Source organism: Salmo salar, chromosome ssa20 (genome assembly GCF_905237065.1).
Source record: "Salmo salar chromosome ssa20, Ssal_v3.1, whole genome shotgun sequence".
Lineage (NCBI taxonomy): Eukaryota > Metazoa > Chordata > Actinopteri > Salmoniformes > Salmonidae > Salmo > Salmo salar.
Genome location: NC_059461.1, coordinates 18547218 through 18574286, shown reverse-complemented (window position 1 = coordinate 18574286; position 27069 = coordinate 18547218). Strand labels below are relative to the sequence as shown.

At 43.0% G+C, this 27069-nt stretch overlaps 1 protein-coding gene across 1 annotated transcript in view; it reads left to right on the top strand.

Annotated features, from left to right (window-relative positions):
• The window catches only part of LOC106579993 (voltage-dependent N-type calcium channel subunit alpha-1B), a 146035-nt gene that overhangs the window by 12754 nt on the left and 106212 nt on the right, over positions 1-27069 (top strand). The window contains exons 4-6 of the mRNA XM_045703026.1: positions 22472-22563; positions 22821-22973; positions 23580-23767. Of these exons, the coding sequence (XP_045558982.1) occupies positions 22472-22563; positions 22821-22973; positions 23580-23767 (433 nt within the window). The remainder of the gene's footprint in view (positions 1-22471; positions 22564-22820; positions 22974-23579; positions 23768-27069) is intronic.

Sequence of the window (27069 nt, the reverse complement as noted above, 5' to 3'; positions counted from 1 at the left end):
GCAAGCCACTCTCCCAAAGAACAGCAATGGAACAAACAGCTGAATTATTAATTGTGTTTGGCTGTGTGGAGGAATCAGCCTAGTTAGTTGGAGTGTGCTTTTTAATCCACTGTGAAAAGGTTAAGCACATGTTTTATAAACCTATGAATATTACAGAAAATATTATCAAGTTATATCAAAAGGCTGTAAAGAAGTTCTTAGCGGTGGAAATCATTTTCTAGATTTGGGAGTAAGTAGCGCAGATGTAGATTTTAGATATACCATCTTAGTTACCGTCTTTAGTACTTCTGCAATAGACGACTGACTGGCTCAGTGAAGTTTGAAAACGGTTGTTGCGTCTTAACCAGTGGCGTGTATTCATGCATGTCAAGTGAAGCCAGGCTTCCCCAAAACATTTACCAAGACAAAAAGGAGAAAAAACATATAAAATAACGTATATTTCATCTCTCTGTGTTTCATCATTTTCCTTCAATTCGCAAGAGGTTGAATGTATCTCACTGGAGAAAGAATTAGAGCGAGCGAAACAGCACTCCTCTGTCTCTGTATGTGTAGGCTATGTACCTGATGCGGTTTGGTCAAAAAGAGTATGACATTGTTGCCGTCCGTAGTATTGGATGCAAGGGAAGCCAGCGATCATTTGGCCTCCCTTGATAAAAGAAGTATAAAATAATAGCCAATCAGCGTTGACCTTAACCCAAAAAAAGAGTAAAGGGAGCCAGCCACTTCACTCCAATCACATTACATTGAGAGCAATATGTTATCAACAGAAACAACTTGAATTGTTGCATCTCGTTGTGTTGTGCTTTTTTTCTACTTGCATGAACACACACATTAATCAGAACCATGGGCAGCCACATCATATTTAGCTTCCATTGATTGGACTAAATTGTTTTTTTTGGTATCTTTTAGTTGTCACTGTATTCAGACTAAGCAGAGGTGATTTGATGATGTTGAAGTGGTGCTGGAATAGTGGAGGCAGCTCCTGTTTTCTTTGGAACTTGCGGTAACTCTCTGTGGTTCTAAATAAATAGTTGTTTAGTAGTCCGAAAATGTGGGAAACATTAACTTGCTTGACCATGCTGTAGGTCGGGGCGGCAGGTAGCCTAGTGGTTAGAGCGCCGCACTAGTAACCGAAAGGTTTCAAGATAGAATACCCGAGCTGACAAGGTAAAAATCTGTCGTTCTGCCCCTGAACACGGCAGTTAACCCACTGTTCCTAGGCCGTCATTGAAAATAAGAATTTGTTCTTAACTGACTTGCCTAGTTAAATAAAGGTAAAAAAAAAAAAAATGGAGCGATTTGTTACATGCAATATGCTTTGTGGACTTCACCAGACAGTGGTTACCACTGTGTCTTCTTGTTGTCTTGGCCTTTAGCCCTACTGTATGTACAGTATTACGGTAGCAAGGGATATTAACTAACAGGTTATAGAGCAAACAACACAATTATCACAACACATAGGTTGTAATATGGCTTTTTTTCCTGGTTTGGCTTCCCCAGTGATTTTACCCAAACACCACTACTGGTCTTATTAAGTGCTCCTGACCTGCCTTTCTCAGAGCCACTTTGCTCTTGTCCTCAGCTCAACTCAGCTCAATTTGAAGGTGTGATGATGAGGCTCTTAACTCAATTTTCTTCTGATGGCTGCACTGGTGGCATTACCATCCTGTGACTGCTAATGGTAGAGATGAGATAAGATGGGAGGAGGAGGAGGCTGTCATTGCTTTGTGCAGAGTAGCGGTGAAGGACCTGGTTGAGATGGAGTGCTTGACTGGCAGGCAGCTTTGTTCCACACATGGCGTTAGGTGCCATTTATTAAAATGGTTGTTTTCCTGAAATAACAATCTATTACTCACCAATGTCAATTGTGCAATGACCCCATGGGCTGTGTGAGATTGGCTGTGTTATCATGCACTCTCCCCTGGAATACTGAAATCAGGTAGAGGCACTGTCACTCTTGCCTCCCATGCTGTACTGCAAGTTGGAATCATTCCCCATGGGGAGAATGCAAAACAACTCTATTTGTTTTCTCAATAGAGATGTATTTTTTTGTCCTTTATTTAGTCAGGGAAGTCACATTGAGATTGGCATCTCTTTTTTAAGTGAGCCTAGGAGTGGATTATTTATACACGTGATTAACAGATGTAGGATCGTAATTTTATCAGTCTTTTGTTGCTGAGAATTTGTGCAAACGTGTAGTGTATTTGAGTTTTAAAAAGGCTTCTAAAGTTTGCAGTTTCTACTTAGAAATTTCAGACTTGATTTTCCCTAACAAACCTCTACAAAAATGTCCATTAATTATAATCCACATTTCCTGTTGCTGCAGGATTATTTTTCTGCTGTAGCAAACTGGTTCAATTTAAGATCCTACATCTGTAGGCTCCATTTTGGTGTAATAAGAAAGGTTAAGAAATTAAACAGTTTCATTTTCATTGTGATACTCCTATGCATATTAGAAATATCCCTTTACTGCTGACATATTCCCTTCTCAGCACAAAATACAGAATTTAGCTTCTCCTTTAAATAGGTTTGAATTTATGAAGGCCTCAAATAAAGATTATCAGCACTTTTCTTGTCTTTTTACTTTTCTAGTGGTATTCGAGTTGTCAATGTATTGTTAACATCATGAAGGATCTATTTTATTGATTTATTTCTACATAGTCTGCTCTTCTACGATTTGAATAACGATAATGTTTCATTGCAACGACTTTGGAATTGCATGGAACTGAGCTTGATCTATATAATTCATTCCTACAGAAGGCAAGAGAGAACCTGAACTAAGCATTTTGTGATGAAGACCTATGAGCAGGAATATAATCATGGCATAGCAGCATTTCCTTCAGTACGGATGAGGAGTGTTCTGTCTTAACCATGGCTTAATATAATAAATGTCTTCTACTGGACTGACAAATTTTGACATTTTCTATATTATGTTAAGGTACGGTTGAATATCCCCCAGATCAATTGGGCTTGCAGTTACTTCAGGGTCCTTGCACAATTCTTCGTAAGCAACATTTATATCTGGGAGTCCCAGTCTTTCCTGACTAGTGAGCCTTGATGCAGTCTTCCAAAGAATCCAACACGCATGGCATGATCAGCATAGTCGCTGGGGTGGAAAGAAAACCAGCTATGTTATTTCATTCATTCAGCCTTCTACAACAGAGCCATGCTCCACCGCCTACTGAGTACTGTCTGTTGGTTTCATCCAGTATTTATTGGAGTGGCATGACATACTGTATTTCAGAGAAAGCTGGTGGCATGTGGGCCAGCTGGCTGAGCCTGTCCTGCTGAGTGGAGCTCCCATGGGACCCGTGCCACTGCCACCTCTCAGCTGTGCTCTGTGTCTGATGGAACGGAGCCGTCCTCTATGTGTGTTAGTGTGTGTGTGTGTGCACGCGGGCGGGATGGGTGTCTTCACAGGTAAACGTACCTGTAGATATCTTAGTCTGGGTTTCTGAAGCAGCGTGGATAGCAGTGAACATGATGACAATGAGAGCCGAATAGGTAAAGTTCCTACATTACATGATCTGTGCTCTCTTGACCTTTCAAGTTATGAGGGTTGACCTTTTTTCTTTTCTCTTTTTTTTTTTACAATCATGTTCTTTCGATTTTATGACTGAGCCCTTGAATTTAAACTCTTAGCAAAATTGTGTAGAGGGCCTGTGTTTGTGTGTGTGCGTCAGGGTGTTTTATTGGCCAAATAATAGGAGTTGATGTCTCTCCTCTCCTCACACCCCTCATTTTGATCAGACTACAGCCAATGGCAAACAGAGGGAGCAGCCTTATACCAGGAAGTGAGGCGGACCCATCCAGGAAGTCATTATGCATTAACGCTATTAACAAGTTGGATTGGAAAAGAGACCATTTTATAAGTGACTTTGTCTGGGATCTGACAGCCAAGTGTGACCACCATTATTCATGTTTCTGTTTGTTCTTTTAAATGTTACACAGAAAAACATCAGTAACCACCTGACCAGTGAGGACTCTAATCAATTCTGATTAGGAGTTGGGACACTCAGGTCCTGAGCATTTCCAGACAGGCTTTTCATTACCCAACACAAATTACTGGCCACTGGACAAGAATAGCTGTTTTTTTGGTCACTTTCACTTCTTCAAATGTCACAGGAAATGGAAGAAGTTGAATCAGAGATGAGCGTGAGAGGGGGGTGCTGTAATGGAGAGGGCTCCTGGACTCCCACTCAGACAGGGACAGAGGATCGATGTCTGGGGGATGGGGGTGTCTCTCTGGCTGGCTGCCTCTCCCTCCTTGGGGAAGGTGATTGATCTAAAAGCTTTTTGTTGTCAGGGAGTGGTGGGACCCTGTGTATGTGTGCGTGTCTGTGTGTGTGCATACGTGCGTGCGCAGTGCTGACGTGCATGCGGTGTGTGTGTGTGTGTGTGTCGTCAAGGAGTGGTGTGAGCCACTGCCTGTTTCAGAGACTACCTGGAGTGTCCCTCCACAGGCCTCCTTGCTATCATCATTTCTTAGCGAGTGACTAGCACAAGACCTGCTGGGAAAAGCAGCTTGTCCAGTCACACTGCAGATACGTTTTCACCAGATGCCCCTCTCTCTTATGGAAAGGATGATGAACTGTTGTAGACAGTGTTAGTTTGACCTGTTTAGCTAGGTTAGCCCTCTGTCTACCTGCCAGATAGTAATGGCTGCAGTTTTATTGAGCAGAGCTGTCAGTATGTTAAGCTGATATCCATTACATGAGTCCTGGATTTGGCCCCAACGTCATTGATCTGCACTTACTGTCCATCACACAGATGGCCTGAGTTGCATGCTATACTGGTGCTACTGTATAGTGAAGGCCCAGACATTACTGTGCTGTGATATGCAGAACTGTGTGGCGATTTGATTTGAAACATGGCTGATATCATGAAACTGATTTGCATTTGTACAGTTTCTAAAACAAATAGTTTTGTGATGTCAGATTTCAAGAATATTGTGTTAAGAGGAGTGTATGGTTGGTTCCAGGCTGCCAGGCTAACTACAGTGTGGGTGGCAGGTGACTGGCAGACACCTGGGTAGGTTGACTTACCTTGCGCACAACTTGTGACTATGTTGGTTGACCTGTGTCTAGACCGGTTTATTGACTCTTCTTCTATTTCCGTTGTCTATCTCCACCTTATTGTCATTTCCTTTGCATTGTCTCTTGTCTTTCTCTGACATGCCTTGTCATTGACTCTGTTTTCAGACCTGCTCAGTCACATCCGTAGGCCTCTGGAGCGGTGCACCGTGTTGTCAAACACGTCTCATGCTCACTGAGCCAAGTCTAATCACAACCATGTTCCATAATTGAGAAAACCATAAACAGCTAAATGATGTGATTCCATTTCCTTGGGCCCTATTACTGTAACAATATTTTGCCAATTTACTTTGATGGAAAGATAGTCCAAATTGACATTAGAATGTTCATAACATCTGTCAAAGACATTACATCTGCACTTCATCATTCTGAGCTCATGGTCCCTTCGCTCATTTATGATCATTATTGGTTGCTATGGAGACAAGCTTACCATGGCGTCGTCTTCAAATCGTCTCTTGATCAGATTCAGAGTTTGGGGATTGGGGACATGGAGCATGGAAATATCAAGGGTATTTCACATATTATGGTATTATCAAAACAAATGATTTACTGACTACCTTGGGCAACATTGTGTGTGAACATTGTGTTCCACTGTCATCCATGGAGTCGTCTCGTTATCTGCTCCACATGTCCAGCTTTATTAGGGGAAATCCCTCTGTTGTTTGCTGAGATTCAATTACACAAAGAACATTTGATCTCAGCAGCTTCTGTATTACAGTACCTCAGTTTGCTTTTCCACATATGTATTTACACGGCCATGCACAGACAATGGGCATACACCTTCTCAAAGCAAACTGCTGGAGATCTGTCCTCTTCTAACTTTCATTTGTTCTTCTTTTGATACTTTCTGAAGAGAAACACTTCATTTTGTCATTGTTGCTATGCAACAATAAAGGCTCAATACAGACTGAGTCAACAGAAATATCTTCATGTTATTGCTTTGCTTTGCTTTCTGTTGGCAAACAAACACAATTCCTTTATTTTCTCTCGTCTCTGGCTTCATCCTACTCTCATTGTTGCTTCTCACTCCCAGAACCCCTGTCTCCTGGCTGCTGTTGTCTAATGAGATCAGTGGAGCCTCCTTTGTTTCTATGGTGACGCCTCCAGTTGTCTCCAGTGTGGCTTTCCCTCCCCGTGCAGCCAATATAGTCTCTCTCTCCCTCTCGCTACTTCTATCTCTACCAATATAGTCTCATCCACACTGCTATAGCTGGGGGAGCCCTCTCTCTGTATCTCTATCTTGTCTCGCTCTCTCTCGCTCACTCACTCGCACTCTTTCTCCCTTTCGCTGCTTCTCTCTCGCTTTCTCTCTCTCGCTACTTCTCTCTCTCTCTCTCTCTCTCTCTCTCTCTCTCTCTCCCTCACTCCCTCTCGCTACTTCTATCTCTATCTCTCTCTCTCTTTATCTCTATCCCTCATCCCCTCTCTCTTTATCTCCCTTTATCTCCCTTTATCTCCCTTTATCTCCCACCTCTCGGTCCTCTCAGCTGTGAAGTGAGTAAGATACAATAGATCAGTGGGATGATGGGATCACTAAACTATATGTAAAAAAATCTACCTTTTTTCTGAGTACTTCACTGTAAGGAAACAAATACCACGTAATATGATTTGTAATGGAATTTGAACCTCAGTCAGACTTGAACTTGGCCCAGAGCCGTGTTGGAAAAAATATTGCCTCACATGAATATCAAACAGATTTAGATGCATTGCATGTTCAGTCGCTAGTTCTGAGAGCATCACGGCATATTTCAGGGAGAATCAGAAATTATTTTTTGAAGACTCCCAACCCCAGCAATCCACCAAGGAGCGTGTTCCTCTCCTTTACAGTGTTTGCCAGCATTGAGGCCAGGCCTGTCACCCTCGGCATCCTCAGCTGTAGATGTATGAATAAAACAGGAGCAGGGGCTTTTTGCCAGCTCTCATCCTTGCCAGCTCTCATCCACTGGGGCAAATTGCACAGGACAGGATGCTCTCTTCATGCTACTTCCTCAGAGCACGTTTTCCACATCTCTTCATCATTATTTAGGCCCAATCCCAAGCTAGCTATTGGGATGGATCTCACATCATATGGCTGTATGAAATGACCATTGCAAAGATTACATTGGTGAGATATCAAACGTCCATGAGAATATGAAGCGAGTGTGTTATTTGTGAAATGTCAAGTTCTCACGATGATTATGTCATCCAATATTTACGATTGACAGACTACAGACAGACAGGCAGACTGACTTGCAAGAGAGACAGACCGACTGACTTTCAGGCAGGCTGACTTACAGGCAGACAGAAAGACAGACGAGATAGAGACAGTAAGACAGACAGACTAAAATAGAGACAGACAAACAGACAGAGGAGGCAGACAGGGGGGGGGGTTGGCTTTAGACCAACACAGTGTAACCAATGCCCTGCCTGCTGAGTGTGAGTATACAGAAGAGCCGCCAGACAGCCCATCCTCCATGCATAATTGTCTCTTTTCCACTTCACCTGTGCTAGACTGGGGCTAATGGGCCTCCCTGGTTTATGCAAGACGATGCTGCTGGCCTGACTGTGATGTTTTACTCCAGTGGCAGGGTGAGACACTGATCTATTTCAGCCTCTACTACTATATACTGCTGGGTTCTGGGAGAGGGACCTGGCTGAGGTGGGGTGTGTGCTGTGTGCTGTGCATGGGGGATATGCCTAGAGTGCTCAGCCGTGTTCCACGCTGTGTAATTACCGAGTTGTTGAGCGTCTCGTCGAACTGCAAATAATAGAGTTGTAACGCATGTTGTGAACGAGTTGTTGTGCAAACTGGGCGGATGTGACATCTACAGTGTGCACTACGTTGAGCATTTCGTTTCTGGGGGTTATGGGTAGAGTCCTATTGTATGCACAGTGTCTAAACATTATTAGAGGTAAAGGCCACTAGAAACATGTTTAATGGATTTTAGATCTACCGTGTTCTCTTCCCGTTTCTATTGTGGAGAATATACGGCTGGCTCTATGCTAGCTCTCTGATGTGAGGTGAATGGGGTGATATTTTCCTTCTCCGTTCAGATCATTTCCATTGCTCTTGCTGACCTGCGTACACAGTCTACATCCCAGATGTCGATGGTCAGGTTGCTGTTGTTTCCACCTGAAATCTGAGAAAAGAAGTGCTACCATTGCAATTGGCTCACACAAAGACGAGCATAGCATAGTAGGTCTCTGTGTTCAGGCAGCGTGTTCAGTAAGACCCCACTACACACCCAGGCAGTGTGCTCATGAATTCAAAGCCCACAACACACGAATGTGTGATTGCCGCGCAGAAGGAATATCAGCCCACGTCGAGAGGCACGAGATTGAACTTCAATCAACTTTCTAGAGTTTTCCCCCTTAGTTAACACTATCAACGTTTCTCTTTACTGTGGGAATTGTGATCGAATCAACACAATGTTAGTCACTTTCAAGGCAACATACCGAAACAAAACGAACTATGCAAGATATTTTGTTGTAGGCGGAACGCATCAGAGCAGGATTCTATTGCATTGACACTAATGACTCAGCCCGTACTCTACACCGACCAGTGCGGCATAACTAATCAGAGCTGCTGTAGACCTATATGCAAATAGACCATTGCCATATATGGATCTGTGCCATTCACTTTGAACTGGACTGTGTTTACGGCATGAGCGGTCATGAGTAGATGCGCTTGTTTTGAGATCAAAGCCACGTGTGCACATTTGTTCATATCATTTGCTAGTTAGTGAGTTATTAGCACAATTTATAGATAATCTGTAGTCAGCAATGGGAGAAAGCGAGTCAGATGAAAAGCTTTTTTTTGTCTTAAAGGAGCAGTGTTGTATTTTGAGACAGGCTTGAATAAGCTAAGTAGCCAATAGGCAGCAGAGGGTAGCATAATTTGTCTGATTCTCTATAATAATGGTATGGGAATAACAATACATTTTATTTTGTAAAGTGGTTTCTTGCATCAAACAACACAACAACATTTTCAGTCACCTCTTTGTCTGAAGGACAAGTGGATAAACAGGTTAATGTCAAGCACAGGGAGTTGGTGGCATTTTAATTGGGGAGGATAGGCTTGGGGTAATGGCTGGAGCGGAATCAGTGGAATGGTATCAAATACATCAATCATATGGTTTCCATGTGGTTGATGCCATTCCATTTGCTCCATTACAGCCATTATTATGAGTCGTCCTCCCCTCAGCAGCCTCCACTGATGTCAAGCCCTGCATGTTGTTTTCAAAAGTCTCATGAAATGTAGGCCTCAGTGGCGGTCGGTGCTGTTTAAGATGAGTGAGTACCATTTTTTTTTCTCTCATGAGAATAGCCTTATTTCTATTACAGCATGTTGGACGACTGTCATTCATATTCCATTCACCCAGTTCAATGTAACATCGATAGGTTTAGGCTACTACATGATACTAAAATTGTCCCTATACCCATCATGAGGTTGCTACACCCTAGCCTATGAATGAAAGTTTACAACGTAGGTGTACACAGGTGGAGAGGTGACAGACCATGACACATGGGCAGACAGTGACATATTCAACACACTCTTGCCTGCATGTTGAAAGATGGCGCTGGAGAAGATGGCAGACGTTTTACGTGCCCCCAGCTGATTAGGTTTTTTCTTAGCTTATTTGCATTGTTTGTAACTTATTCTTTTACCTATTTTGTACATAATTGTTCCGTCTCTTATCGTCTCTTATGACCGAAAATAACTTCTAGACCTCAGGACTGCGATTACTCACCACTGACTGGCAGAATCCTCTTTTTCCTTTCACGACTCTGATGAGCCCAACGCGAAGGATACGCTGCTTCCTTGGGAACAGGCCCCGATCCCCGTGATCTGCGTGAAGAGGAGGCGGAGAAAGAGGGGCCGAAGGTCCGGCTGCCTTCTGAGTATTTGCAGGCGATCGAAGGAACCACCAATTCCCTCCATTCTGCTAGCAAACGTGCAATCTTTGGATAATAAAATTGACGAGTTACGAGGAAGATTAAACTATCAACGGGACATTAAAAACTGTAACATCTTATGCTTCACGGAGTCGTGGCTGAACGACGACAACATCAACATACAGCTGGCTGGTTATACGATATACCGGCAGGATAGAACAGCGGCGTCTGGTAAGACAAGGGGCAGCGGTCTATGTATTTTTGTAAACAACAGCAGTGCATGATATCTAAGGAAGTCTCGAGCTATTGCTTGCCTGAGGTAGAGTTTCTCATGAAAAGTTGTAGACCACAGTACCTACCGAGAGAGTTTTCATCTGTATTCTTTGTAGCTGTTTCTTTGTAGCGCGAAATACAAATACCTCAAAAATGCTATAACTTCAATTTCTCAAACATATGACTATTTTACACCATTTTAAAGACAAGACTCTCGTTAATCTAACCGCATTGTCCGATTTCAAAAAGGCTTTACAGCGAATGCAAAACATTAGATTATGTCAGGAGAGTACCCTGACAAAAATAATCACACAGCCATTTTCAAAGCAAGCATATATGTCACAAAAACCAAAACCACAGCTAAATGCAGCACTAACCTTTGACGATCTTCATCAGATGACACTCCTAGGACATTATGTTATACAATACATGCATGTTTTGTTCAATCAAGTTCATATTTATATCAAAAAACAGCTTTTTACATTAGCATGTGATGTTCAGAACTAGCATACCCACTTCCGGTGAATTTACTAAATTACTCACGATAAACGTTCACAAAATACATAACAATTATTTTAATAATTATAGATACAGAACTCCTTTATGCAATCGCGGTGTCAGATTTTAAAATAGCTTTTCGGTGAAAGCACATTTTGCAATATTCTGAGTACATAGCCCGGCCATCATGGCTTGCTATTTTGACACCCACCAAGTTTGGGACAACCTAAACTCAGAATTACTATTAGAAGAATTGGATTATCTTTGCTGTTCTTCATCAGAATGCACTCCCAGGACTTCTACTTCAACAACAAATGTTGTTTTTGTTCCAAATAATCCATAGTTACATCCAAATACCTCCGTTTTGTTCGTGCGTTCAGGTCACTATCCGAAGGGTAACGCGCGAGCGCATTTCGTGACAAAGAATTTCTAAATATTCCATTACCGTACTTAGAAGCATGTCAAACGCTGTTTAAAATCAATTTCTATGCTATTTTTCTCGTAAAATAGCGATAATATTCCAACCGGGCAACGTTGTATTCATTCAAAGGCTGAAAGAAAATAATTGAGAATTCTCATGAACGCGCATCTCCAGTGTCACTGTCCCCAGGCTGACCACTCACAAATTCTCCTGCTGTTCTTCGCCCAGAGACAGCAGACACCCCATTACACTTTCTGGCGGCTTTAGAGAGCCAATGGGAGCCTTAGAAAGTGTCAGGTTACAGCATAGATGCTGTATTTTCGCTAGAGATGCAACAGAAGGACAACAAATTGTCAGTCAGGGCACTTCCTGTATGGAATCTTCTCAGGTTTTGGCCTGCCATATGAGTTCTGTTATACTCACAGACACCATTCGAACAGTTTTAGAAACTTTAGATTGTTTTCTATCCAAATCTACTAATTATATGCATATTCTCGTTTCTGGGCAGGAGTAGTAACCAGATTAAATCGGGTATGTTTTTTATCCGGCCGTGCAAATACTGCCCCCTAGCTCCAACAGGTTGATGCAAGGAAACTTAAATCCGTTGAAATCTAACCATAATTCTATCCTCCTGATTCCTGCTTATAAGCAAAAGTTAAAGCAGGAAGCACCAGTGACTAGATCAATAAAAAAGTGGTCAGATGAAGCAGATGCTAAGCTACAGGACTGTTTTGCTAACACAGACTGGAATATGTTCCTGGATTCCTCCGATGGCATTGAGGAGTACAACACATCAGTCATTGGCTTCATCAATAAGTGCATCGATGACGTCGTCCCCACAGTGACTGTACATACATACCCCAACCAGAAGCCATGGATTACAGGCAGCATCTGCACTAAGCTAAAGGCTAGAGCTGCAGCTTTCAAGGAGTGGGACTCTAACCCGGAAGCTTATAAGAAATCCCGCTATGCCCTCCGACGAACCATCATACAGGCAAAGCATCAATACAGGACTAAGATCGAATCGTACTACACCGGCTCTGACTCTCGTCGGATGTGGCAGGGCTTGCAAACTATTACCGACTACAAGGGGAAGTACAGCCGCGAGCTGCCCAGTGACACAAGCCTACGAGCTAAACTACTTCTATGTTCGCTATGAGGCAAATAACACTAAAACATGCAGGAGAGCACCAGCTGTTCCGGAAGACTGTGTGATCCCGCTCTCCCCAGTCGATGTGAGTAAGACCTTTAAACAGGTCAACGTTCACAAGGCCGCAGGGCCAGACAGATTACCAGGACGTGTACTGCGAGCATGCGCTGACCAACTGGCAAGTGTCTTCACTGACATTTTCAACCTCTCCTTGTCCGAGTCTGTAATACCAACATGTTTTAAGCAAGCCACCATAGTCCCTGTGACCAAGAACACTGAGGTAACCTGCCTAAATGACTACCGACCCGTAGCACTCACGTCTGTAGCCAAGAAGTGCCTTGAAAGGCTGGTCATGGCTCACATCAACGCCATCATCCCAGAAACCCAAGACCACTCCAATTTGCATATAGATCCACAGATGATGCAATCTCCATTGCACTCCACACTGCCCTTTCCCACCTGGACAAAAGGAACACCTATGTGAGAATGCTATTCATTGACTACAGCTCAGCATTCAAAACCATAGTGCCCTCAAAGCTCATCAATAAGCTAAGGACCCTGGGACTAAACACCTCCCTCTGCAACTGGATCCTGGACTTCCTGACGGGCCGCCCCCTGGTGGTAAGGGTAGGTAACAACACATCCGCCACGCTGATCCTCAACACAGAGGCTCAGTCCCCTCCTGTACTCCCTGTTCACTCATGACTGCAAGGCCAGGCATGACTCCAACACAATCGTTAAATTTGCCACTGACAGAACAGTGGTATGCCTGATCACTGACAACGACGAGACAGCCTATAGGGAGGAGGTCAGAGACCTGGCCGTGTGGTGCCAGGACAACAACCTCTCCCACAATGTGATCAAGACAAAGGAGATGATTGTGGACTACAGGAAAAAGACGACCGAGCATGCCCCCATTCTCATCGAAGGGGCTGCAGTGGCGCAGGTTGAGAGCTTCAAGTTCCAACAAACTAACATGGTCCAAGCACACCAAGACAGTCGGGAAGAGGGCACGTCAAAAGCTATTCCCCCTCAGAAGACTGAAAAGATTTGGCATGGGTCCTCAGACCCTCAAAACGTTCTACAGCTGCACCATCGAGAGCATTCTGACGGTTTGCATCACTGCCTGGTATGGCAACTGCTCGGCCTCCAACCGCAAGGCACTACATAGGGTAGTGTGAAGGCCCAGTACGTCACTGGAGCCAAGCTTCCTGCCGTCCACGACCTCTATACCAGGCGGTGTCAGAGGAAGGCCCTAAAAATTGTCAAAGACTCCAGCCATCCTAGTCATAGACTGTTCTCTCTGCTACCACACGGCAAGCCAAGTCTAGGTCCAAGAGGCTTCTAAACAGCTTCTTCCCCCAAGCCATAAGACTCCTGAACATCTTGTCAAATGGCAACCCAGACTATTTACAGTGCCCCCCCCCTCTTTACACCACCGCTACTCTCTGTTGTCATCTATGCATAGTCACTTTAATAACTCTACCTACATGTACATACTACCTCAAATAACCAGTGCCCCTGCACATTGACTCTGTATCGGTATCCCCCTGTATATAGTCCCGCTGTTGTTATTTCACTGCTGCTCATTATTTACTTGTTACTCTTATCTCTTATTCTTATCTGTATTTTTTGAAACTGCATTGATGGTTAGGGGCTCGTAAGTAAGCGTTTCACTGTAAGGTCTACACCTGTTGTATTCGGCGCATGTGACTAATAAAATGTGATTTGATTTGATCTAGCTGATCTAGAGTGTAAATATTAGACCAGTTGGAAAATACAGTTTCTATTGGACAAATTCAGGTATGTTTATCCCCGTTTGCTTCCATTTAAGAAATGTTTTTCAACAGAATCGGCTGAATGAATATACCCCTGATCACACATAAACACAATTCACTTTAATAGCAGCCGCATTGTATTTCTTCTCACATCTATGCCCTCTCATCCTACACACAGCCTACATCGTTGTCACCATATTAGCTAAAGTAACATCATAGTCAATATAGCTAATAGAACTAACACGTTAGTAAACCTGCTACAATCATGCAGTAACGTTACAGTTTATAGTCAGTAAGCAGTTTAGCAGTTACACCGGCGGGCCCCGGTGGCAATAAATTATTAAAACCAAAAGCTTACCTTGACTTCAAAAAGTTCCATTGTTGTGTTGCATAGTATAGCCAACTAACTAACATAGCATCCCATTGTTTGAACATGGTGTTTGAGTAGGCTAAACTAGCTAGCCGCATTTGCTAGCTACGTAAGTGAAGCTGAGAGTGAAAATGGCTCGCTTGCTTTTTGATTAAATTAATTTGTTAAAAACTGTTAAACTATTGTCTTTCTCTCTTGAGCCAACTACTCACCACATTTCATGCACTGCAGTGCTAGCTAGCTGTAGCTTATGCATTCAGTACTAGACATGACAGTTCATGCTGCTAGAGCTCTGATAGGTTGGAGGACGTCCTCCTGTCATAATTACTGTGTAAGTCTATGGAAGGGGGTGAGAACCATGAGCCTTCTAGGTGTTGTATTGAAGTCAATGTACCCAGAGGAGGATGGAATGTACCCAGAGGAGGATGGAAGCTAGCTGTCCTTCGGCTACACCATGGTGCTACTCTACAGACTGCTGTTGAGGCTATATTTAGTATAGTTTTATCTAAATGTAAATGTTTTAAAATGTAAATTTTTATGAAATTCACTGAGGAGGATGTTCCTCCCCTTCCTCCTCTGAGGAGCCTCCCCTGGTAGGCCTACAGTGAACACCACACATTGGCTGCTACTGTAGGCAGAATGATTCAACAGCTATTTCCATGTTCAAATGTTATGGGACACATTTTCTCCATTACTTTTAATGGTAGGCCATTCTGGTAGGCCTACATTACGATCAAATAGCCACAGTAGCATACTTTAACACTTTCTGAAAATGTAACTTAAAGCGGGTTAAGCCTCAGTGTTCGAAATAAACGCGCGCTGGAGGTTGCACAGACTTCTCACGACATTCAAGTTTGCACTCAGCAGACGTGAAATTTGCTAAGTGCCTAAAAAAATGTGAAGGAACATTGCAACACACACAGACAGTGTACTCAGCAAGTGCCCACTACACACCCAGGCAGTGTGTTCAGTAAGAGCCCACTACACACCCAGGCAGTATGCTCAGTAAGAGCCCACTACACACTCAGGCAGTATGCTCAGTAAGAGCCCACTACACACCCAGGCAGTATGCTCAGTAAGAGCCCACTACACACCCAGGCAGTATGTTCAGTAAGAGCCCACTACACACTCAGGCAGTATGCTCAGTAAGAGCCCACTACACACCCAGGCAGTATGCTCAGTAAGAGCCCTCTACACACCCAGGCAGTATGCTCAGTAAGAGCCCACTACACACCCAGGCAGTATGCTCAGTAAGAGCCCACTACACACCCAGGCAGTATGTTCAGTAAGAGCCCACTACACACTCAGGCAGTATGCTCAGTAAGAGCCCACTACACACCCAGGCAGTATGTTCAGTAAGAGCCCACTACACACTCAGGCAGTATGCTCAGTAAGAGCCCACTACACACCCAGGCAGTATGCTCAGTAAGAGCCCACTACACACTCAGGAAGTATGTTCAGTAAGAGCCCACTACACACCCAGGCAGTATGTTCAGTAAGAGCCCACTACACACCCAGGCAGTATGCTCAGTAAGAGCCCACTACACACCCAGGCAGTATGTTCAGTAAGAGCCCACTACACACCCAGGCAGTATGCTCAGTAAGAGCCCACTACACACCCAGGCAGTATGTTCAGTAAGAGCCCACTACACACCCAGGCAGTATGTTCAGTAAGAGCCCACTACACACCCAGGCAGTATGTTCAGTAAGAGCCCACTACACACCCAGGCAGTATGTTCAGTAAGAGCCCACTACACACACGGGCAGTCATTGGAAAAATGTATAATTCATCAGCTGGAGAAAGTTAATAAATGACAAAGCAGTAACTGTGTCAATTCTCTAAAACCTCCCTCTCACATTCACTGCATTAGATTCATTGCAAAATATGCTGGCATTGCACAATTTCACCTTCTGCCGTCATCTGACATAAGTTGTTTATGATTGGAGAGCTTGGCGTCTCTATGAAAAACCCCTTCACATTCATCTGTCAGTGGATGATTTGATGAGTGCTTTGGATCCTCCCCTTTCCTGGCCATGACAGTGACGATGGACCGATTGTTCATGCTTGAGACTGATGGAGTTGAGAAGCATTGCATTGTTCTGTGGACATAGCCATTAACATCTGCTCAAGCACTTCACTGGGAGTTGATGGGCTTTTGTAAATGAGTACTCTGGACTGACTTGTTGCGTGCACAGTGTCTGAAGTGCCTTTTGCACTGAAGTCTTTCTCTTAGTGTTTGATGGACTGAGGCGGTTAAGCTATTTTTCATGTTCACTATTTACAATAGTCAAGCTAGTCCTCCATGAAAGCAATTCAGTTTGTCCTTCTCTCAGAAACCTGGTCCTTCAACACTAACTCTCGTTGAATAGTCAAACAACTGGAAGCTCTCTGAGAGAGCAAACTAAATTGCTTTCATGAAGGACTGGCTTCAATTGTGAGGTTGGCCACACAATTAATTTTATCATGAGCAAAAGCCATTGGTTTTCTACCCAAAGTTGCAAAGAAAATGTTGTGATCCATTTAATGAACACAAGACCAGAAACATTTATAAAATGGTTAGCAGGAAGAGCGGCATCTCGTGGGCAAAACTTGGTACTTCTACTCAAATTTATGGTAAATAATGCAAATGACTCCAATTGGCAATTTCTTTGAATAGGGGGAAAAAAACATCACCAGATTCACAGGGAATACATTACAAACGATGAAGAAGCAATACTCCAAGCAGCAGCTCCATACTACTTGTCAGACATAGAGAACTGATACTGTATACTGGTTGTTTGGGTGGGATTAGCGTGGGGTGTGGGGTGTCCGAGGGTGGCTTTTGATCATTTTATTGAAATCCTCATGTCTTACTCATTGGCGGGAAGAATTATGGTCCAAATCGGATGTCCGGTACTATATTTATTGAAGATTATATTAATCTTATGAATTAAAATAGTCCATTTGGGTGCACTCAATTAACTTAATTTACCTGAGATCAAATTATATTTTAACAAAATAATGTTTCAAGAATGCTAATATTATATGTTTCTAACTACAGAAATGATTTCAGCACAATCTGAGATGGTGGGTGTCAAAAACCCTGTTTCTTGTTTCTTTTGAGGTGGAACAACCCTCCATTCACTCTCATACAAACCAAAGTACGTAGATAGTTCTGACCTGTTTGCTTGACCCTAATCATGAAAGGCACATTGAAAGGCATATTGTGTTGTACTAGTCTTCTCAGGGCTGAAATTAATGTGTTCTCCTCAGAGTCCAATAAGTGCTGTGTTTCCCCTCTCTCTCTCTCCCGTCCCTATCAGGCCCCTCACATGGCTCCGCCTGTCATTTACAGAACAGGAGAGGGAGGCAGGTCATTATGCTGTTAAGCCTCGTAAGAGATCACATCCCATACTATACAGTCAGCCAGACAGACAGGCATGCAGGTAGGCAGACAGATAGACAGGGTATGTCTGACATGCTGCTACTTACCTGTCAGTGAGGTCGAACCAGAGAACATGTGAGCAGACAAGTATTCCCAATAAAGCCTGGCTCAGAATTCTCCATGTTCTGAAAAATACTGCACCCCTGGCATCTTTGCATCACTTACACCCAACATGGCTGGTTGTGTTACACCTGGGCTTGTGTTTTAGTAGAATATGTGAGCAGAAATATCCCCCCTGTTATGTCTTATACTGCAACCCTGGGATGCTGTATCACTTACACTCCACATGGATGTGTTACTCCAGACAGACCTTCTAACTGAGTTAGTCGTCTACTATATTTCCCTGTCCTTGGAGTAGCAGAATTAGATTCTCTTCACAGTCTTTTCCTGGGAGGTGCTGTAAACAAACATGGTTGACTAATTGATAATCAAGCTAATGTGTTTGACTTCTAGACTCTTTCATGTCAGCTGAGTTTATGTATGCGAGGAGCAAAACACATTATACAGCTCCCCCAGGCATAGGATATGATAAATGCCTTCGCTACATTGCAGTGTGCTTCCATGTCCCCTAAAGAATTATCTAGTAATTTTTGAAATGATTAATTTCATTATTCAGTCTTATCAGCTACAGTCACTGTGTGATGCTATGTTCCACACTTTGTTTGTTTACTTGCATTCATTTGCCAAATGATTTTTTGGGAAAGAATACAGAACAAAAACAACCATACAATAATAACACAGGTAAAAGTGTCGGTAGTTTATTTAGTTTAGATGGTCATAAAGTAGCCATAGTAACAGTCCTAACAGATGCTAGCTCTGCTATTGAAAACAGAGAGGATGGTGTTTCTCCACTATCTGAAGGTCCATTAAGTAACTCATCTTGTGGTGCATGTCTCTGCTGGGATGGAGATGGGGCTTTTCTCCTGCATTGGCCAGATGTTGTTTGGTGAGGAGTGACAAGCTAATGCAGCGTGTTCCACAGAGCGCCACAATCCCTTCACACACACAACGCTTAGGTGTGATGTGAAAACAACAACAAACTAATTCCGTCTCAAAGAGCAGAGGCTCTATAGAAACAGCAATGATGCAAAGACATGGTATACAAATGCTTGGATGGACGCATTATCAGTGCTGTAGAGATGAAATCCCAGGGCACAGGCACGGTTAGTCACATACATGCCATCACCAACAGGAAATAGTTACAACAGGAAATAGTTACATCATTTAGGTATTGCAGCCGAGAGGAAAACAACTATGACATAATGAGGTAAATGTTATATTTTTATTTTCTGCATTTTGGGGCGTACGGCCATTCATTTAGAAACCTGCTTACCTACTGTCAATGCAGTTAATTGAATGGAAAGTAAGTTGACTAACAATGTAGCCTCTATATTCCTACTGAAGAAAGACCTCTGAATATGGTATACCTCTTACAGCAGCTTAGTGTAGGCCTACACTGAGTGTATAAAACATTAAGGACAACTTCCTAATATTGAGTTGCATCTCCCCCTTTTGGCCTCAGAACAGCCTCAATTCTCCGGGGCATGGACTCTACAAGGTGTCTAGAGCGTTCCACAGGGATGCTGGCCCATGTTGACACCAATGCTTCCCACAATTGTGTCAAGTTGGCTGGATGTGCTTTTGGTGGTGGACTATTCGTGATACACACGGCAAACTGTTGAGCGTGAAAAACCCAGCAGCGTTGCAGGTCTTGACACACCTACTTCCATACCCTGTTTAAAGGCACATCAACATTTTGTCTTGCCCATTCACCTTCTGAACAATGGCACACATACACAATCCATGTCTCAATTGTCTCAAGGCTTAAAACTCCTTCTTTAACCTGTGTCCTACCCATCATCTACACTGATTGTAGTGGATTTATCAAGTGACATCAATAAGGGAACACATCTTGCACGTGGATACACCTGGTCAGTCTATGTCATGGACAAAGCAGTTGTCCTTAATGTTTTGTACACTCAGTGTATACTTAAGGGACTAGTGTTTTATAGTCTCTCTTACTCTGCAATGTTGGGGTAACATGTTAATGCTGTCCTCGCTCTAGTCCCTTAAGCATAGCCCTATAGTAGATGCCTGCGTGTTCAGTGCCCTCACCGTGACCCCGCTGTCTGCTCTGTCTGCTGCCAGGGCTATATGGGATAGAGAGATGGCAGAGAAAGTCTCCGACCAGCCTTATTAAAGCCCACTGGGAGCCGTCCAATATGGGCCTCCTCATCTGAGCAATGCTGGCCACTTTGGAGATGGGAAACACACCTGTTCTTTTTTTCTGGTGGCTGAAGCAGTGACACAGCCTGGGTTGAAAACCCAGTCATATCAGATTCAGACAGGTCCTGGTTGAGTTGGTGTTGAACTCCAGCCAATCCAGTCCATGATCAGTTTTCCCACCATTTCGTTCAAGGAGCTTGAAAAAACTAAACGTAACCCAGATAATTGGTTTGCCAATATCTCCTCTGTGTAACTGAATTCCATTCGGTTTTGAATTGTCATAATTTTGTATCTCAACCCTGTTTTGGTAATGTTAAAGGAATATATTGTAAAGCCAAAATATAAGCCCAGAAAACGAGGACATGAGGGACCTCTGATCTGTATTTGTATGCAGCGTTTTGCCTCATGTTGAGACTGGTTCAGTCAGGAGTATGTACGAGGACCTGAGGCTTTCTCTCTTTTCTGTAGGGATAAACAACGGCAGGTTGGGAGGCAGGCAAGCAAAGAGGCAGGGAGGGAGGCAGGCAGGGACGCAGGCAGGCAGGGAGAGAGAGAAGCAGAGTGCTCATTTCACTGAGAATACAGTAAGTGATGTATATTTCAGAATGCCAGCTGCAGTCTGGAACATTAGAATAGCATGGCTGATCATGATGGGAGATGGGGTTATCTCACTGGGATAGACAAACGCAGGAAATTATAGCCCTCTGACAACGTACTGTATATTACTTGGAGTCTGATATGCACTGGTTGATGTGGGGAAAATTTGAGTCACTTCATTTCCTCATTCTTTCCTTTCTAATGAAGGTAATCCCAGCTGGGAGTATATACTGTAAGTAGACTGTGATTAATTAAGACCCAGTAGAAAGGAAAAAGAATATCAGTTGAACCACAACAATTATTGGTTGCCTCACCCTGCCGACTCTCCTTCTACTTTCCTTATGTTAGCCTATATTCTGGGGATATCAAATCTTTGTGGCGTACAGTAGATTACTAAAGTGGTATGCATTTTACTGTAATCACAAAGCAATGTGTATGATTCTGGTTCATATGAAGAATACATGACTGTAATATTCTAGAAACAGTGTGATTTAGGTAATCCTTTTAGGTAATCCTCAAACCTGTCTTTTGCAATTACAACAACACAATCTCCCCCTTATGCTTTCTGCCCTCCCTCCCTCCCTCCCTCCCTCCCTCCCTCCCTCCCTCCCTCCCTAGCTTTGTCTCCACCCTCCTGCTCTCAGTGCAGAGATTCTACCACTCATTTCAGTGCAGCATCTCCCCAGACCCCAGCCTGTGCCTCAGCCCAGCCAGTGGATTAGATAGTGGGTGTACAATAACACTCGTCAGCCTCAGTAACATGATACTGATCTGGCCTGTCTGTCTGTCCCCCTGGACCAGACTCTTGGAGGTGGAGCTGCTCTCCACAGGCCAGCTCCATTTCCACAATAGCGTTCTGCAAGAATAAGAGGCTGTGGGCTGATTGGACAGGCTGTGAAGCTAATGCATATCCCCTTTCTCTCTCCGCTCCTCCTTTTCTCCTCTCCTCCTCCTTCCCCTCCTACCTCTCTCCACGCCACCCTTTCCCTCCCCGCCAGCCTCTTTCCGCTCTCCTCTCTTCCCTCCTCCTCTCTCCCCTCTTACTGCTCCTCTCCTCCATGAGACTGTGAAAGTGCAGTCAGATCCTCTAACGATGGGGGTGAAGTTTTAGGCTGAAGTGTCTTGATTATGCAGTCAGACGCCCAGGAGAATGAGGAAATGCTGCTGCTTTTCACCGGCTCAGACTGAAACTGGCCACAAGGGAGAGGAGCACCACACATTTTAATAAGAGTTCTCCTGAAATCTACAGGGAAAGTGGAGATCTGAAGTCATGTGTCCTGAGCTGCTGGTCACTCTCTGTGTGTCAGTGCCCCCTCTGCATATCAACATCCATATGAAATCATTCGCATTCTCCACACTGTCTCTCTGTCCCTGTAGATGCTTAAGACGCTGTAGTTATGTATTCTAAACCAGCCCTGCTGATACTCAATTAACACACTAGTGTCAGACACACAGCACATGACAACCCCTGTAGTTTTAGATAATACAAAACATAGGACCTTATTTTCAGAGACATTTACATTTATATCACATGCAAGTTCATCATGAATACTGGAGAAATTGTACACTCACATGAAATGCTTGGAACTAATAACTCTGTGATGTTTGGAGATGGGACATCATTTGCTATTGATGATCTTGACTTCCCTCAATCGTTCATAATGTCAATGATATGTTGTGTGTTTATGATGGATGGTTGTACAGATTGTCGTACTGTCAGTCTGATTGTTCATCTCCAGGTCTGTTGTTGTTTGATTGTGAACAGGATGCTGGCTACAGTGGGAGCAGACTTTGACTTGAGAACTCTGCGGGCGGTAAGGGTCCTGAGGCCACTGAAACTGGTGTCTGGAATCCCTAGTAAGTACAATGACTCTGGAATCACTGGACAAAACAACAACAATGTTCTGTTTGGATATGTTTATTGTTGTAAGTTTGTCATCCAAACATTAAAATATCGAGTTATATATTACCTTTTTGGTTATGTCGTCTTATGTAATTCGGATAACAGGAAATGTTAAATAAAGGAACTTAAAGAGACATTTGGGGGCTCTACCATGACCAATGTTAATACTATAACATGGGAGGGAGTAAAGTGAAAACGTGCTCTATCTCAGGTCTTCAGGTGGTTCTGAAGTCCATCATGAAAGCCATGGTGCCTCTGCTGCAGATCGGTATGCTGCTCTTCTTTGCTATCCTCATGTTCGCCATCATCGGCCTGGACTTTTACATGGGCAAGTTCCACCGGACCTGCTTCAGGACTGATACAGGTATGCACAATGCACATCGCTATGAAATCTTAATCACCCGTGTTTTGTGTAACTGCAAGAACTTGCATATTTAGAGTTGATATAAATTATGTATGTGCTGAGGTAAAGCCTACAGTATAGTTCTGGGAGCAAAGACACGTTTTTAGGTCTCATCACACTAGTGTAGTTCAATGAACCACTTCCTTTACATGTATGCATGCCAGTATGCGTGCATGTTTGTCTATGCTTGCAATGCTGCTGCTCTTGTCTCGCTGCCACTTAGCGAACGGAGTGTTACATTCTAGCCATGACCCAATACACTAACAGTACACTAACTTTGCAAAGACACGTAGCTACTAACCAGCATTTAAAGCAGTTGCATAAACATGTGATTTTGAGTTTTAATTTTCGCTAAGGTTAAGAAGTCCCCTCTCAGGGAAAGCAGGATGGCCACATCTTGGGTCTGGTATCAGAAATGGCCCTGTTAAGAGATCTTCTACAATATGAAATGTATGCAGTCACTACTCTGAGTAAGAGTGTCTGCTAAATTACTTAAATGCAATGTAACGTACATTCCTCTGTGTGTGTGTACCTGCGTGTGTGTGTGTGTTTGTGTGTGTGTCTCAGGTGAGCAGGCAGCAGAGTTCCCCTGTGGTATGGAGGCTCCAGCGAGGACCTGTGAGAATGGCACTGTGTGTCAGGAATACTGGATCGGCCCCAACTACGGCATCACCAACTTCGACAACATCCTCTTTGCTATTCTCACCGTCTTCCAGTGCATCACCATGGAGGGATGGGTGGACATCCTCTATAACGTGAGTTCACCCTATACATAACATTTGCCTGTGATATCGCACTGACAAAAATGCCGATTTCAGACTCAAGTATGAGGGATCTCTAAACCCCCCCCACTAAAACATTTATATGTTCCTGCTAGCCTTGACTTTGCTGAGAACTACTTTATTGAGTGAAAATGTGCTCGCTACGACTGTGATATGCTGTTCTCTTACCCAGCTATCTTAAGATGAATGCACTAATTGTAAGTCGCTCTGGATAAGAGCGTCTGCTAAATGACTCAAATGCAAAATGTAAAAAATGGATCACTTTAACATGTTACTCACTATGGCAATACAATGCATCTCAAAGACAATGATCTCAATGCTTTTTTACCCCAGTGGAGCGAAGATTGACTATGTGTTGTGTCATCTGTTGTGAAAAAGGACAGAATATTTGATCGTGACATGTGAACTGGTTACGGAGTGTATGGGTTGTGGTACGGTCTCAGTTCCCAGTGCACCCTGGATACATTATTAGACAGAGACAGAGACTCCAGTACACTTGGAACCTGCTGGATGGGGAAGGATGAGTCATGGGGCAGATTCATGTTAGAGACAGACTCAAGGTCTCCAACAAATCACAGCCTGTGACATTTGCATAAGAGTCACAATTAGATCATTTAAAAAGGAAATGATTGTGTAACAACATGAAATATTGAATGGCTCTATTGGGAAGACAGTGTGTTTATTCTCCACAAAATGTGGAGCAGTAGGCCTGTCTTCGGATTGGGATCGGATTACTCAATAGCTGTTTTGTTGCTGAAAGCCGGAAAGGCGGGGCAGGGGGGATGCTGCCAACTTCTTTGATGTCAAATAATTGTTTCCCTGGATTTCCAGTTGGACTCTTTCTCCCAAGGCTTGTGACGCACTCAACCAACCAGGATAGGCTGACAGTGGGGCTGTTGCGGTGACCATATTACCGCCACACCGGCAGTCACGAGTCATGAAGGCAGTCAAATTCCTCGTCACTGTTTAGTCACGGTAATTAGGCTTCTCCAAGCTCTGATGCTGCTGATGGTCTTTAGTAGCTTACCAAACTAACTGCCTTGTACTCAGCACTCCAATGTCCCTCTAATCACTCTGACATCAATGCAAATGTAATCAAAAATCTAATCAAACACTTCATGAGAGCCCATGAGCTCATGTTGTGCAACATTTCTATAGGCTATGCAATTGAGCCAGAAAACAGAGTGATGGCCTCTACTAAAAAGAGGAGGATCCCATCAGCTTTCTATAGGCAAGGCCCACTATATTTATTTCTCAACTTTCCTAATATTAAGCACATTGCATGTCTTTACAACAGGAGTATAGCCTACCTGGCTGGCATGAAAATGAACCATGGGAAAGCGTGACGTATTTTTTCCTCTGCCCCTGTTTCAAGACAGGTGCATGATAAGGGTCCATTATAAATCAAAACAAATTTCACACATACAGTGCATTTGGAAAATATTGAGACCCCTTCCCTTTTTTTTTTTTTTACTTATGTAAATGTGATATTTCAGTTTTTTGTTTTCAATACATTTGCTAAAATTTCAAAAAAACTATTTTCGTTTTGTCATTAAGAGGTATTGGTGTGTAGATTGATGAGGAAAAAAACTATTTCATCCATTTTAGAATAAGGCTGTAACGTAACAAAATGTGTAAAATGTCAAGGAATACTTTCCGAATGCACTGTATATTCTTTAGTATATGTAAAGACAATATTACATCAAGAATAGTCTGATGGGTGACAATATTAGCCTATCACTTGTGAATTATAGATTATCACTTGTGAATTATGCCCAGCATAAAGAAAGAAACAACGCCTTTTTTTGCAACTTTTTCTAATCATAATTGCACACCTCATTTAGCCTAGCCCATAGGCTTATATGTTTTGATATGGTTTGTATGACAACTAAAGTGGAAAAATAACTTCTTAAAATTAAGCACATTAATCACCTTTACAATGGGTGTAGAGCCTATCTGACATACATAAGCAGCGCGTGAGTTTCAAGTTCGGGGAAGATAATTTTCACCAAAAAAATGCACCTTTATAAAAAAGCATTACATGCATAATCACATTTGCAGTCACTTTTGACAATGGTGTTTTCCTGCTAATGAAACATTTGCGCTTACTGCAGTGTGCGCATTGCTGCGCTTACAATGTGAAGAAATAGCCTAATAGTTTATCACATTTTAAGCTAAACGTTCTGATCTCTTGCGTCAGCCTCATTGCGAAAAAACCTTTTTTTTTATGCTAGTGGTTATATTAATTTGGGATCTATTGCATCCCACAACTCTTCCAGACTATGTTTGGAATATTTATTTCGCGCACAGAGTAGAATAGGTCAACGTTTGTACTATGGGGGATAATATTGACATAAGCTAGTGCTTTTGCTGTTCGTTAGGCCTACTCATCTTGTTGGCTGACGAAAAGTAAATGTGGACAGTTCTTCCAATATCTTCAATATGCACCTTGGAATTGGATAAGGACGCGCGCAGTTGCATCCCCGAAGTGTCTGTCTTCACTTGTACCTGTGAGAATGACCCGATCATGTGATGGAGAACCATGTGAGTGAGAGGTGCTTCGGAGAACGGCAAAAGGCATGGATTTTTTTAGGGTGCAATATGGCCACACACAGGTGATGCCGCTGGGAAATTCGAAGCATTATCAAGTGCTTGTCAAATTGTGAATGAGAGACTGATAAAGTGTGTACAGCCTGCGCAAATAAACAAAGCAGAGCTCATGCCTTTCAAGCAAATTTTTTCAAATCATCATTAAAGTTGCATCATGCAGCCTTACAATGTATTAAAAATCATCTAAACATATAGCCCAAACTTTGTTACATTAATAACTCTAAATTAAGCATGTAGGAATATCTATTTCTTTGTTAACTGCTCAACACAGAATAGCCGCGTATACACACTCCCTCAAATCGTTTGGAGAAAATATCCTTTCTATTTATTCAGCTTTGTTCAATTGTATTTTTCATACTATAAAATAATGCCACGGAATTCTAACCAAATCTTGTCTGTTAAATGAACTAGTCTAGCCCACAGCCATATGGCATAGCCAGATCAGGACCTAACATAAGGACAACTCAGAGTATGCTATTCTGTTCTTCTGAAATAGACTACATTTTCTTCATATCATATTTCTTTAAACCTGTCTAAAATAAATAATGCATTTATTGTGAAGGTGTAGGCTATATTACATGGATTTATTAGACTTTTTAAAATGTAGATGTTCCAAAGGTCTGCATCAGTGTTTTGTAGGCTATGTGTGGAAGCCAGGAGATGCT